This window comes from Trichophyton benhamiae (assembly GCF_000151125.1).
Source record: "Trichophyton benhamiae CBS 112371 chromosome Unknown Abenha-G-c-322p01.r1, whole genome shotgun sequence".
NCBI classification, from domain to species: Eukaryota; Fungi; Ascomycota; class Eurotiomycetes; order Onygenales; family Arthrodermataceae; genus Trichophyton; species Trichophyton benhamiae.
The window spans coordinates 799,865-814,252 of NW_003315110.1; the positions used below are offsets into that span (position 1 = coordinate 799,865).

General features: G+C 47.6%; 5 protein-coding genes across 5 annotated transcripts; 1 reads left to right on the forward strand and 4 right to left on the reverse strand.

Annotated features, from left to right (window-relative positions):
- Positions 1–310: 310 nt before the first annotated feature.
- Positions 311–1,322, reverse strand: ARB_06107 (serine-threonine rich protein, putative; the record flags this gene model as incomplete). The annotated part of the gene is made up of 3 exons (XM_003015749.1): positions 311–385; positions 457–524; positions 590–1,322. 3 exons carry the CDS (start codon positions 1,320–1,322, stop codon positions 311–313), a joined length of 876 nt encoding a protein of 291 aa, XP_003015795.1.
- Positions 1,323–2,927: 1,605 nt separating this feature from the next.
- On the forward strand, positions 2,928–3,724 carry ARB_06108 (uncharacterized protein; the record flags this gene model as incomplete). The annotated part of the gene is made up of 3 exons (XM_003015750.1): positions 2,928–3,029; positions 3,119–3,247; positions 3,317–3,724. The coding sequence occupies 3 exons, from the start codon at positions 2,928–2,930 to the stop codon at positions 3,722–3,724; spliced, it is 639 nt and encodes a 212-aa protein (XP_003015796.1).
- Positions 3,725–4,296: 572 nt separating this feature from the next.
- Positions 4,297–6,582, reverse strand: ARB_06109 (uncharacterized protein; the record flags this gene model as incomplete). The annotated part of the gene is made up of 1 exon (XM_003015751.1): positions 4,297–6,582. One exon carries the CDS (start codon positions 6,580–6,582, stop codon positions 4,297–4,299), a length of 2,286 nt encoding a protein of 761 aa, XP_003015797.1.
- Positions 6,583–7,031: 449 nt separating this feature from the next.
- On the reverse strand, positions 7,032–9,431 carry ARB_06110 (uncharacterized protein; the record flags this gene model as incomplete). Its single annotated transcript, XM_003015752.1, has 2 exons — positions 7,032–9,362; positions 9,426–9,431. 2 exons carry the CDS (start codon positions 9,429–9,431, stop codon positions 7,032–7,034), a joined length of 2,337 nt encoding a protein of 778 aa, XP_003015798.1.
- A 3,189-nt stretch (positions 9,432–12,620) lies between these two features.
- Positions 12,621–14,024, reverse strand: ARB_06111 (uncharacterized protein; the record flags this gene model as incomplete). Its single annotated transcript, XM_003015753.1, has 4 exons — positions 12,621–12,862; positions 12,930–13,035; positions 13,099–13,641; positions 13,713–14,024. 4 exons carry the CDS (start codon positions 14,022–14,024, stop codon positions 12,621–12,623), a joined length of 1,203 nt encoding a protein of 400 aa, XP_003015799.1.
- Positions 14,025–14,388: the final 364 nt, after the last annotated feature.

Here is a 14,388-nt window from a genome sequence, read left to right on the forward strand (position 1 = left end):
GCCTACCTGCTATTGTGTTCTGAGAAGTATGAACAGATGCTATAGATGGTTACAGACTGGTAATTGGGCTGTTTTGGGCAAGGAGAAGAGCTGCTATATTTCTCTAAATAATAGCTTGATAAGGAGTGAGAATCCATATCGCCTGCAATGTACTAGAGCAGGGCCCTAAATCCTTCTTCTAGAAACATATCCCATCAGCTGGCTAGCAGCGCTATTAAGGGACTAAAAGGACGGCATGGGATATCCTAAACAAAAGAAAAAGAGACAAAAGAGCGACAAGATGCTTATGTATCTTCATACAACGACAAGCTTAGAAATCCAAGTCCACGTCAATGTTAAAGGTGATTGGCATGTTGAAGTTGATATCACCCATACAAAATTGATACTATTTTTGAGAGGGGTTAGTGCCCAGATATTATTGATACAATAGCCACAAATTGAGAGACAATAACTTACGCCATTATCGTTGTTGCAGCAGATAACTTTCTGGTCGCAGCTTGTCCTCGACTTGATACAGGTATTTTCTAAGAAAACATACTGGTTAGCATAGGGCTGTAAATGGTGGAAACTGGATGAGTTGATAACATACTTCCATCCTTCTCATCACAGCAGTAAGAGTCACCAGTCTTGCATAGATTACCCTGCTTAGGGCTAGCTTTGTGGACACGGTGAGCTTCGCTATTGGGGGCCTCCTCTGAAACTGATGGTGATAGTGAAGGTGAAGGTGAAGATCCCATAGTCTCTTGAGGGCTAGCCTCAGCCTGAGTTGGAGATGCCTCAGACTGGGAGGCCATTCCAGAGGCGGTCGAGGTCATTTCGGGGGCAGCCTGGCTTTCAGTAGCTGCAGCAGTGATCTGAGGGGCAGCCTGGTTTTCAGTGGCGGTGCCAGTCATCTCAGGGGCAGCTGATGTCATCTCAGTAACGGAGACAGACGTCTCAGAGGTAGTTTGGGTCTCCGAGGTCTGGGACTCAGAAGTAGTTTGGGCCTCAGAAGAAGCTTGGGTCTCAGAGGCATCTTGGGTTTCAGTGGCAGTAGCAGATATTTCGGGGGTAGCCTGTCCTTCAGAAAGGGCAGCAGAGGCCTGAGTTGGAGTAGCCTCACTTGAAGCCTGTTCCTCTGTGCCAGTCTCCGCGGATCCAGTTGATAATGGAACCGGGACAGCCTCAGAAGTTACGTTTCTAGCACGGGGAGCATTGAAAGCTCGGGCTTGAGACTCAGCAACAGGGCTTAGGGTTGTGCTGCCAGGACGGACTGGGGAGGCTGTCACTAAAGAAAGGTAAAAGTAGAAGGAAACAAGATAAGTAGCGTAGAAAACCTTCATTTTGGAAAGCAGGTAAAAGTAGATGTGACAATGCTTTCTTGAAGTTAACGAAACCAGGTAAAAGGAGTGCTGAATTTGCTGCTGATTGCTGATATTACCCTTCCCATCCTTTTATCGAGGGAAGATGTCATGTCCTTTATCTATAACTGAAGGCCGACTGAAAATGCGGTGCATTGTTCACCAAATGAACATCGAGTGAGAGAGAGAGCAACATTCGACCAGCTTGAGTCTCTTCCCCTCTCATCCCCCGCTCTGAGTTATCTGTGTAAGACTGATACCTGAATAGTGGCACAAGAGTCGAGAGCTAGTGAATACCTTCGAGTTCTATAGAAAGTGGTGGTATTCCGCCGTCGTGGCCATGATCTGTTGGCTCCACCATTTTCAAATTGACCATTGCCTCTCGAGAACGGAGTCACAGAACAATCTCTTCCCCGCTTGCCTGGCCATGGAGGGGAAGTTGAAGCAACACAGAAGTAATGTGGTGACCCGAATATAGGATTTTTCAGGAGATAGATTGCTGTCATCCCTTCCCGGGATTTGGAGACGTCTTCATGTGTCAAAATGCCCCAAAACCTGTTCCTGAAAGTTTCAAAGAGACTCTTCTATACAATGAAGTATAGATGCGGATATAGAGATGAGTAGAGAGGTACTTTCATACCATCCATCCTTAACCGCGGGTTACACAGCCATGGTTAGCTCCCATGTTCCTGCAGGCTGATGGGTGCGGATAATAGGCAGCCAAGTTACTCCCTGAGGAGACGGAGACTAGCAATAGCTAATTAGGCCCAATTGAGGGGTTAAAGTTCTCGAGTCCATGGTAGCCAGCGATATTTTTTTTTTTCGTTTGGTGAACAATGGTGTCACATATGGTGGACGAGAGCTCTCGATTTGCCAGCTATGATCCTCGTGGAACGCACGTCCAACCCGACGACGGTGGAACATTGGCCAACCATTTCGCCCGAAAACCGACAATGCAGCACCTATCAGATCCAGCTCCCTCCATCCTTCATCATAATTATGTCATCTTTGCTACCGCTGCAGAAGTTCGACCGAACCTCAGTGAGCTAGTGGTGACGTACCTTTACTATGCTCCGGAAGGTTCATTCCGGGCTAACTTGGCTTGGTGCTACCAGCCAGCATCGGGTGGAACAAGATGACAGTATTAGGTGGTTGACAACCAGGCGTGCACAGTGCTAGACAGAGATTGTTCCATGGCTCGAAATATGTTATTCCTGGGGCGCCATAGTCCTACATAGGATCAGCTCATAGTTAGCCTAGACGAGGTCTAGAGGCGAAAAGGATGCAATAGCCAGGACCGGGTGTAGCCATTGGCATGTCCAAGTCGTGTTGGATGGGAGGTTGTAGAGATGGTATAGGCTCCAGAGCATACCAATTCGTCCTTGGAAGGGGGAAACCATCCTCTCACAGCTGAGGAGAAGTATTGCCTGGGAAAATCAAGGCAAATAACCCCCCATGGTAATATAAAAGGCTCCTAAACATCCAGTGAAGAATCTCCCTTTCTATCATCACTCACAACAAGCAGACATCAAACCCTTCTCTTCTCAAGTTGATTGAGTCCGAACAAAATACTCCATTTGAATCAACATGCAACTCACACAAGTCCTTGCCGTTGCCATTTTGGCTGCTGGTGTCTCTGCTGGCCACAGGCCTCACCGCCCACACAGCAACAAGCTTGAGATCCAAGACGTATGTAGAGGTTCTATGCTCTCCATGCACCTAATATGCACTTGATTCCATATTATATGGTCTGGTATTGACCCAACTGGCATCTGCAGATCAAATGTCAATCCGGTGCCCCTTACTGCTGCTCTCCCGATAAGACCAAAGGAAGCACCTGCACCAAGTTGACCGGCAGCTCAGTCAACTGTGACAGTGTTGTTGTCTGCTGCAACAACAACGGAGACGTGAGTATCCCTCCCCACGGACTCATGACTTGGTGTCAAAAATTGACCCGCGAGGCTTTGGCGATATAGAAGCACTCTCCTCAGACCTGCTCTGCCAGCGTTGCGCACCCGATCACTTTCGTTGATGTCGATGCTAAGTTCAGAATCGACCACAACAAGGTGTCCCACAACAGGGTCAACGCTAAGCAACGCCGCGACGACAAGAAGGACTATGGCAAGAACGACTATGGCAAGAAGGACTATGGCAAGAAGGACTATGGTAAGAAGGACTATGGCAAGAAAGAGTACGACCCCAAGGACCACAAGGACTATGACCACAAGGACTATGACCATAAGGACTATGGCCACAAGGACTATGGCCACAAGGACTATGGCCACAAGGACTATGGTCACAAAGACTATGGCCATGATGACTATGGCTACAAGGGATATGACGACAAGGACTATGGATACAAGGGATACGACGACTACTACTAGATCGAACCGCCCATAACCAAGCCTCAGCCCAGTGTATGGGTTCACTGTGGTCAAATTCGATCTGAGACGTCCGGCGCTTTTGGGAATCCCCAACGCCATATCCTCTGCCTCCCTCGCAATGAATCTGTGCATGGTGCTGGGTATATAATAAGGGGCCTCCCCTCGTTGCTTTGCTTTTTCATTTCCTTTTCTGCTTCTTTGCCCTGAAAGTCCTAATGGAAGTAATCCTTCAACCCCAAATGGGCAGAAGCTCTTCGGTTTTAAGTTCGGCAGAGTGTGACGGTGGATCTAATAGCCTGGGATCTAACCCCTATTAGTTTATGTTCGCTCAGTTCTCTAATAAATTCTTCTTTCGTCCAAATTCTTCTTGTATCCGAATCCTTCTGAGTACATTTGACCTCTCTAAATTGCAGTCGACCAAGTTGATCCGTAGGAAAGATGTTCCCATAAATTTGTACAAGAGTATTGTGTTGTATCCATTCTTATCTGCATTAGTGTGTATTGGTATTCGTAAGGATCGTCAGATACTCGTGATTATTCACATAAAATTCGTATCTAGTACGGAGCCGCAATCAAGACGAGTTCATATATGTCTCTCCTTTCTTCGGAGCCCAGTTTTGAAGCCACTCTCTCGCCTTGAATGGGTCTCCGCTGGCAGACTCCATGGCTGCTATGCACCATTCTATTTCGTAACTTTCTGTACGGGAGCCCACGTCAGCAACGACTTCGGCTGCCAAAATTTCAGCTAGCTCTCTTCTCCTTTCAGTAGCCTCGTCTGTACAGAAATACAGAGGCGAGGTATTAACAACTGTAGGTCCAATAGAAACGCTTTCAACTAATGGCTTGATCATTGTAAGGATCTCTTTAGAAGCGAGTGTAGTCCCGGGCTCAATCTTGCAACTGGCACGGCCAGTCTTGCAGTATTTATTGCGGCACCATGGTTTTCCACATCCAGTAAGCATTTGAGAAAGGTACTTCCGTTCAATACGACGGCGAAGTGCCTTGCCCTCAGGGTCATAAACATCTACGTATAAAGGACCGAAGCATACTTTGCAAAGTCCAAGGGTATCGTTCGTCAGATCTCTTTGCTTATAGTTTGGACCATTAATTGTCCGGCTGCAGTTGACATTGAGGCATATTTGTGGGGAAGGCCGCGAGACTCGGTCAAGCTCGTGATGGCGTAAATGGGTATTCATATCCCGAAGACGAACAATTTTGTGGCATAAATGGCAGTCTGTTGTTCTTCCACCATCAACCAACTCGTGTGGGGTGAGGTTGGAAAGGACTACTTCTGGGTCTAGAACGTCTGGGTCTGATTCTCCTTTTTGGGGAACAACAAGATGGCAGAATTGGCACAGTATAAGCTTCTCAGGGCATACTGTAGTCCGATGCTGGGCTAGGTCCGGAAGGTTCTTGCAAACATATTTGCAATCCGGGCAGGTATGGGCAGAGTGGAATACAGTATTATGTCTATCCTGACTCGCGTCCCCAGTTCCACTTGAATCATCATGGGGACAATGCCAATGGTTTTCCCATTCGGGTGATCGTTTCTGGAACACTTTCTTGCATTTTGGACACACCACATTGTTTCGAAGACAAAAATTCTCGTGTAGGATCATGGTTGCTTTTGGAACCCATTGACGACAATTCGTGCATTGCGTTTCGTCAGAGCCACGAGTACTTTGGTCTAGACCATCAGCTTCCGTCGCGGCACTAGGTATAGCAGAGGTGGTTACCCGTAGCTGGAACCCAATCGGCTGCGTGTGGCTTGGTTCTGTAGAACCATTCTGCCCTCTCATTTGCGTATGAGATGCATGAATCGAAACATATAAACAATCCACATCGTGCAGTTCCACGTTCGTAGGTTTGATCTCAATCATTTTCGGAAAGTTGGTCGAGAAATTTCCCCATACATGTTGGTCATTGCGAGGTCGAGCTCTTTGCCTGGTTGAAAATGGAGATGCAAAGATATCAACAGCCACCTCATCATTATCCAGGTCCAGTTCTAAGATTAGACGCTTTGACCGTTCCCAGGCCTCAAGCTCATAATCCACATAGTCTCCCGGTAGCACTTGTCCGTTGATTTCCTGTCCATCTGTGATCTTACCACCGATTGAACTTTGCGCACCGTTTTCGGGCGCTCGAGTTTTCTTTGCAAGCCTCCTTTTCAAGCTCTCACGGGCTTGATCCTCATCCATGGGTTCTATATCCACTTCTAAATCCGTATCGACAATACATATTGCATTCCCTTCCGGCTGTACCTTGTCGATGAGGAACTGCATAGTCTCACTTCTGTTGGCCACCACTGTCAAAACCTCCCCCACAGAGAGTGTTGTATAATTGTCCCGCAATTGCCGCTCTAGTAAGGCTTTCCAATCTTCCACATCATATCCTGCTTCTAGTGGCCTCAATCGTACATAAGATCCCTTAGGAAGCTGGGCAGCGTGAACCGTAATCGTAGGCAGCGCGTCTGTTTGGGTGGCGTCTAGCTCAACATCAAAGCTATGGTCCTCTATACCAAGGCTTTCACGAAGGAACGGACTTAGGGAGACCTCATTATCATCAGCAGAGAACTCCCTAATTCCCGAATGCACCACTCGCCCATTAATAGGGTTAACGAGGCGGAATGTCAGAGGATGCGGGAGCTCTCGTTGTCGTGCATCGTTGCTACCGATGGAACTGTGAGAGTTGAGGTCGACAGATAAAGGATTTTCCTGCGTAGGAGACGGGATAGTTCGAACGGCAGCGAGTATCTGTTCAAGAGCTGTTTGTGGTAAGGCGATCTTGTCTCCGGTGAGCTTCAGAGTCTTATTCGGCGGCGAGACAGCGAGCTTCCTGCTCCACGAAAGCCCCTCCATATCTCTAAACCCAGGCCTAATACTAATCGATGAGACAAATTCCTGTAAATGAGGGAAAGAAGTCGTCGTGTCTGACTGCCACAGAGTGGCTCCAAGCTGTATTATAACATGATCCGCCACCTGTTGCGAATGCGTGGTCAACGATCCTCTTCGAGAGACTGTCAGCGAAGTTCGTGGAATTGTCCCGATGATGTAATCACAGCTATTAATAAGCTGTTTAAACATTGAATGTGGTCCGTGCATGCGTACCTGAAGCTGACTCAGCAGCTTAAAGAAAATTTAAGGTAAAAGAGCCAATCAAAACTCAACACCCAGGTATGGTCTATGAAGGTGAAGTTAATTTCACTGAGAAGATACATCTACATCTTCCTAAATATATACATAATAAATTATAAAAATAGCGGTGTTTATCATAGAAGACCAAAAAGGCATGGATCTCATATGGTATTTCATTCCTCAGCCCTCTCACCGAACAAGGCGGCTAAAACTCTCTTGCTCCACTGGTGCATTGGTGGGCGTTCTGGCTTTCGTTGTTTCTGGTCGTAGACCATCTTAGCCAGCTGCTTGTACTGGTAAGTGGAGTCCATATCGTATCTGATGCCGTGGTCCGAGTCAGTAAACCACTGAGTAGTCAACTTGTCTGCAGTTACACCGCCGTTCATCAAGGTGTTGGAAAGGACAGCAGCGTTTTGGAAGTGGACGTTGTCGTCACCGGTTCCATGCTGGATGAGATAATGACCCTTGAGGTTCTTAAAGCCATCAACCTTGTGCACGGCAGTCTCACTGTAGCCGTCAGCGTTTAGTTCAACGGTCTTCATATAACGCTCAGTGTACATGCTGTCGTAGAGTCTGAAATCGGAGACAGGAGCAGTACTGATGCCAAAAGTGAATACACCACTGTCAGTTTCGAGGGTCTTAGCGGTCAAGAAACCGCCATAGCTCCATCCCCAGATTCCAATATGGTCCTTATCAGCCCAACGGTTTTTTAGCAGCTCCTTGGCAGCAAAGACCTGGTCCTGGGGTTCGAGGAAACCGAGACGCTTAGCCACGGCGCTGCGGAACTTGCGGCCCTTGTAGCCGGTTCCACGGTTGTCGACAGTCCAGGTAACGTATTCAAGCTCAGGGTCGGATGTGATGTAGGATTTGAAATCCAATGAATTCCATGCTTGGCTGACCTCTTGGGCGCCAGGGCCACCATACGGAGTGAAGAGGACAGGGTACTTCTTGTGTGGGTTGAAGTTAGGTGGCAGGCGTTGCTTAACATTGAGGGTTTCACCAGATGGAAGCTTGATCTCAAAGAAGCTAACCTTGGGGAGCTTGTACTCCTTCAGCTTCTCAAGCAATGCATCATTGCTAGTGATCGTCTTGAGAGGCTTCTTACTGTCCTTGGTGGAGTAGAGTTCTTGGTATGGAACATTTGGGCCTTGGTAGGACAGGATATAGTAGCCACCCTTGGCCGAGAAGGATGCAGTGTAGTACGCAGCCTCCTTATCGTTGACGAGAGGGGTCATGACCTTTGTGTCATACGAGACAGAGTAGACGTGTCGGGTGGTGCTGTGATATTTGGTGGAGGTGAAGTAGATCAGCTTCTTCTTCGTGTCAACCTTGAGAATGGCAACGACTTCCCATTCTCCCGTTGTTAGTGCAATCTCCTTTCCTCCATCAACCGGGTAGAGGTAAATATGTGCCCAGCCAGAAGCATCAGAGATATCGACGTAGTACTCCTTGCCGTTAACATCTCCGATATATGACATAGACAGAAGGTTGTCGATCCAGCCGTCGGTGCCATCTCTTTCGCGAATAACCTTGGACTCCTTTGACTCGACCTTGACGCTGACAATCTTTTCTCTATCCTGGACACGGTTGAAGGCACGGTATGCTACACTATCGTGGCCACTGCTGAGCCAAGCAACCTCACCAATCACAAGGTCGTTTTCCGGGAACGCAGTAACTGGGATAGTGGTCTCCTGGGATGAAGCAATGTTTAACAAGTGGAATTGCACGGTTGGGTTCTTCGCAGAGACTTTAGGGTAGCGGATCTCCAGTTCCCTTGGGTAGGCAGGGGCGATCTTTTGCTTGTTCTTGTAGTACGGAATAGTGTAGGTTGGGACTCCAGTCTCGTTGAAGCGGAGGTAGGCAAGGTATTCACCGTCAGGTGAGAACCAAAGAGCGAACCGGTCTCCGAAGATTTCTTCCTCGTATACCCAGTCAGGGACACCATTGAAGATGTCCGGGCCGCCATTTTCGGTAATACGCTTGGTCTTGCCGTTGTTCCAGATATACAGGTCGTTTCCACGGACATAGGCGATAGAGTTGTCCATAGGGCTCCATTGAGCATACTGGATGTCACCAGCCTGGTCCTGGGATAGGGGGGTCAACGAACCCTTCTCAATGTCCAGAATGAAGTAGTTGGCAAAGTAAGAGTGACGGTACTGCTTGGTGTAGTTGGTCGCCCATAAGACAGCGGAAAGGTCTGGCTTGAACCAGTAGTCGTAGTAACCCTTGGGTACCTTGTCTGCGGCAACGAGAGTCTTGTTGGTGTTCGTGACGATATTCTGGAGGATCAATGCTCCATCGTCAGACTGGGAGATGTACTGGCCATCTTCATCACTGTTAATCCAGGCAAGGGACGTCGACCTTGGAGAGATAGTAGCTCTAGGGACACACTCCTTGTAGGTCAACAGCTTGTTGCCGCCACCGGTTGGTGGACGAGGCTCACGAGGAGGAACAATGGCTTGGGCGATGCCCGCCAGCAGAAGTAGCGAGAGGAACTGGGATGTCTGTCAGTTTAACTGTCACTGCTTCCACCACCGGCTGCCATGTCCCCAGACACCACCACCTACCTTCATGCTGGAGTAACGAGAGTAGCAACTCGGAAAACAGGGAGTTTTGCTTCCAAGCGCAACAACTGGCCGCAAAAAGAGAAAAGGAAGCCGACCTCTCCACACCCTGACAATGTGCCTGGGTGGGAGGGTTTAAATACTTATATCCCAACTCACATCTCCCCCCCGTATCCCCGTAGAGAATTATCTAACTCGCTCCTCCCAGCTCCTTCGTCCGTTACCATGCTTCTCCATGTCCTGGGGGAAAACCCAATTCAACTCCACCAACAACAAACTCCCTGCCTGGAGCTAACCCGCATTCTGCAAGTCGGAACAGAGTTGCACAACATACAGGCATGGCTCTTCTCCATTTTTATTGTTATCTGCGCTCCCCAGGCTTGCCTCCCTTGGCCTTTTCTTCTTGGCCGGCGAGGACAGTGCAGGGATGTAACATCGCCTCATCGTCTGGAGAGTCGATCCCCTGCTGTTCCTTGGGTTAGAAGCGGAAAGCTTCAGCAGCCCTCCCTTCTTGTCTCTGTTTCTGCCTCCCTGTCCCCTCGCATGCAGGAAACAGTATGCTGTTTCCTCGTTTCGCGCTTCTTATTTCTCCATCCTGGTCAGTCCTTCGGCGACCATGGCTCTCTTTGTTGCCCAGTGTCTGTGCCAGAGAATTTTGACGGCAAAATAACCAACACTTGAGCGAGATGCAGCTCATTAAACCTCTTGGGATTTGACTTTCGCCGGCGTGACCCTGTACGTCTCTGGGTTAATCTCAGGCCACAGGTGACCTCGTATAAAAGCAACAGAACGCCTCTCCCTCATTCGCTGCGTAAAATGAGCCCAGAGGCCAGGAAGCTCTCGGAAGAACAGGATCATCACACTGGAAGTTTTCCATTCTATTATTATACGTGCTGTTGTCGCGATAAATGTTAATTATAATTGCCATCGGAAGCGTTGAGATATTAAACTCCGTACCTCAGGGCAGATGAAGTCAGTCACGGCCAAGGCTTTGCCCAGGTCTATCACGTGCAGTCTCTAGACCCATCCAGGTTCTTACTTCACATCTGACCCTTTTGGTTACCAAGACTACCTTCTATCTGCTGGTGATGCAGAGGACAACTCACCCATCATCTGCGGTTGAGGGAGCAGCTCATGTTTTACCTAAACCCAGCTCTCCGTAGCCCCTGAGCTTTGGATGGAGTAGTGACTGAGGTACGGAGTAAACAAGTCGAATATTCTAAAGACTTCCTTATCCCAGATAGAAGAATATCAAAAGCTTTTAAGTTACTCTCGCAACTTGCATTACTAGGGAATGCTGATTCTCGCCTAACTGCTGAAGAACCAGACTTTTACCAGAGTGGCGGTTTCCATCGGGTTGGTCTGGGGGACACGTTCCATCATGGCCAGTTTACCATCCTACGGAAGCTTGGATATGGACAATATTCTACCGTTTGGCTAGTCCGAGATTCCAAGTAAGTTCATTAATCCTTTGCATACTAAGTTAATAATGAGTAGCATCAGGGATACGTAGCACTTACGGCATTAAGGGCCGACTATTATAGCAGCAAACATGACATCTTAGAGATAATTCATCCGGAAATCTCCGAAATGTCTAGAACCAAGGCACTAAATATATATGCCTCATCTTCTTGAGCAATTTAGCACATAGGACCCAATGGAGATCATATTTTCTTAGCGTTTGACGTTCTAGGGCATCATCTTAGCTTTCAAACCATCAAGTTCGAGGATGGAAAACTGCCCGTAAGGGCTGTGAAATTCATTACGAAGCAGCTTCTAGGCCTCGATTTCCTCCACAGAGAATGTATTGTCATTCATACTGGTAAAGCACCATCGACACTGCTATCTCCACTATACTATGTTATTATTCTAACTCTCATCTTCCTAGATCTAAAACTAACAACATTCTTCTAGAGGTGTAAACTCCGGAATGTGCTGTTGAGCTGACTATAATACCAACATCTTGGAGAGAACGCCATCTCTCCGGCTTAATCCAGTTCCCTACTCCAAGGGCAGCTGAGGTGACTATAGCTGCGCCCTGGGACATTGGTGTCGATATCCGGGCTCAATTTATAGAAACAGGTTCGCACAAATTTCAATTTTGAAACCTGTTTATTGATATGCCTCTGTGAAGGACATTCTGGAAATCGATCCTGGAGCAAGGAAGTCGGCTGCTAAATTATTGCAGCATAAATGGTTCGAGTTATAGAATACCTGGCTATAATCATCATGCGATCAAAGCTATCGGGAGGAAGTCTTTATATAGCTGCACCCAGCACCATGGCCGGAAATGACTCCTCCCGTAATACCCCTATAGTCGTACCGGACTCATCCCATGTAGACCGATTGCCACTCTCGAAGGAGTTTATGTCGTTTAGGCGCAAACATTCAATCTGAAAGGAGTGTTAAGTCCAATTTACCCCACCGCGGAAACGGTCTTCAATAGTACAGCTTCGAGGGGGAGCTTATAGGGATCTTCACTCAAACCACTACGTCTGCAATAAGACATACGGTTTTAAGCTCCACCACTAAGAAGCGTGAAGAGGTTTTTAGGCCAACCAACTGGACATCTTCCCTAACTTTTGGACGTCAAGTCAAGACCCTGAATCATAGAACCGGAAGTTGAGCAGGCCCTAGCTATCTGTTGAGATCTGTTGATATGCTAGCGTACCTGGTCGTCAGATTGAGGAATGCACCAATAAGCTCAAGGGTATATTCTATAGCGGGGCTAAAAATGCTAGGCTTCATCAGATTTTGGAGCAACTGAAAACATGTTCAAAATGCGGCAAAAAAACTGAGGAATAAAGGATGCGGGAAGAGTGGGAGGGGATTAGCAGGTCCTAGTAGAAAGTATAATTAGCCATTTTTTAACTCTAAAGCGTCTTTAAAATAGTCCATTATGACACCAGCATCTGTTTTATAGTCCAGTAACTATACCATGTATACATGTTTACAAACCAATATGTAAATGATGTCATATATGGCCTGTCATTTCCTTAAGTCATATAAAGCAGTATGTATGGACCAGCCTTTCAATTGATCAATCAACCAAAGAAAATAACAAATACAGGACTCGTTCACGTATGCCCCAGAGAGTATCAGTATCTAAAGAGATACTAGCATCCGTAAAAATGCTAAGTACGCCTCTACATTGTGATATCTGTTTAGAATTATAATCTCGGGGACAGATGCATCGATTTATTTACCACTGCCGTTGTATAGAAGCTTGTTAGTGGTGTTAGCACCTGGGTTCAGGACAGGCCCAGAAGCCATCTTGATAAGCTCTGCACAAACGGCAGATGGAGCAATTCCCTTAGAGGCCATGAGTGTAGCACCAACACCACCAATATGGGGGGCGGCCATGGAGGTTCCGGACATGACTCCGGTTTGGTTATTAGGCGTGGCAGAGGTGATTCCTTGACCGGGTGCGTAAAGCTTCACTGGATAAGCTGTTAGCTCCAGAGGTGCAATTCAATGCTAGAGTCAGGCAGTCATGGGAAAACTTACCAACGGATCCATAGTTAGAGAACTTAGCCTTATCGTCCCTGATAGTGGTAGCAGCGGCACAGCAGACATTTTCCGCAGAAGCAGGGCTTTTGTTCGTTGCATCTTGCTATAATGGAGTGTCAGTATGGGGAAGAGTATATACCCGTACCTATTGTGGGTTGTGACTTACGTTGTCGTTACCAGCGGCGACAGAAACAAATATACCAGCCTTTGCAGCATTGGTAATAGCCTGGTTTGCAGCCACCACCTTTCCGCCGCTAATCGACAAATTCAAAACCGCTTTCCCGAGGATCTTTTTCTCGCGAGCGTCATTAACACACCACTCGAGGGCTTTCATAATGTTGCTCCATAACCCGGCACCGTAATCGTTAAGAGCCTTCACGGCAACAACATTAGCCTTCTTAGCAAGACCGTATTTGGTTCCTGCCGCGGTGGCAGCAGTGTGGGTTCCGTGGCCATGGCGGTCGTTGTCCTTGGTGCCATTGACAACATTGATACCCCAGACAGCACGCCCGCCAAAGTCAGGGTGGTGGATATCGATTCCGGTATCAACACCGTAGAATGTTATGCCGCTGCCAGCACTTTCATCGTAGACGTAATCACGAGTGCCGTTCATCCGGTGAGAGACCCTTCCAAGTCCCCAGGACGGGGCATCCTTTTGCGTGACGAATCCGCTGATGTAAACGTGACGGTCGTGCTCGACAAAGTCGACCTTCATGCCATTAAGATTGTTAACCAACACAGCTCTCATCCACTCCAAGTAGCGTTACATGTATCACTCACTTTGTCATTGTCAAGAATGCTGGCAAGGGTCTCACTGTCAAAGGATCCGCTGTACGCATGCCATCCGTTGATCTTGTAGGAATGTTTGAAACCACCCAGGTTTTCGGCGCCTCGTTTGGCAATACCCTCACGATGAAGGCCAGTAACCCAGGACACATGAGAATCCAACTCAGCGGATGAGACAGAATCTTTCATAACAACAAGGTAGGAATTTGGGATAATGTCCTTGCTCTTCGCAGAGCTCAGCAGCTCTGCAGCATCCACAGCTGACAAGGCAGCAACTGCCGTGAATATCACTTTAAAGAGACCCATAGTGTAAATGACGAAGGAAGTTCTGGTTGAAACAGAGATGCCTTGGATTGAGGCACTGTTAAATCATATATAGATCAGGATATCTGGGGAACCTCGGGAGAACCTTGGGGGTGTCTGGGGAGATCTACCATCGAAGATATCTTGTAATAATATGCGTGATTAGCCGTTAAGTAATGTATTTGATGGTCCATGAGACACATTGGATATAGATAATCTGCATCCTGGTAGCCATTCATGCAGCTGAATCTCAATGAGGTAGCTCGGCAACTCGTATCTCTCCCCATCATCGCTAGCCACGGCACTGGTTGTTACAGGGGCATGTAATGTAGATATAACTACACTATCTGCTAACCCAGTGTTCGAT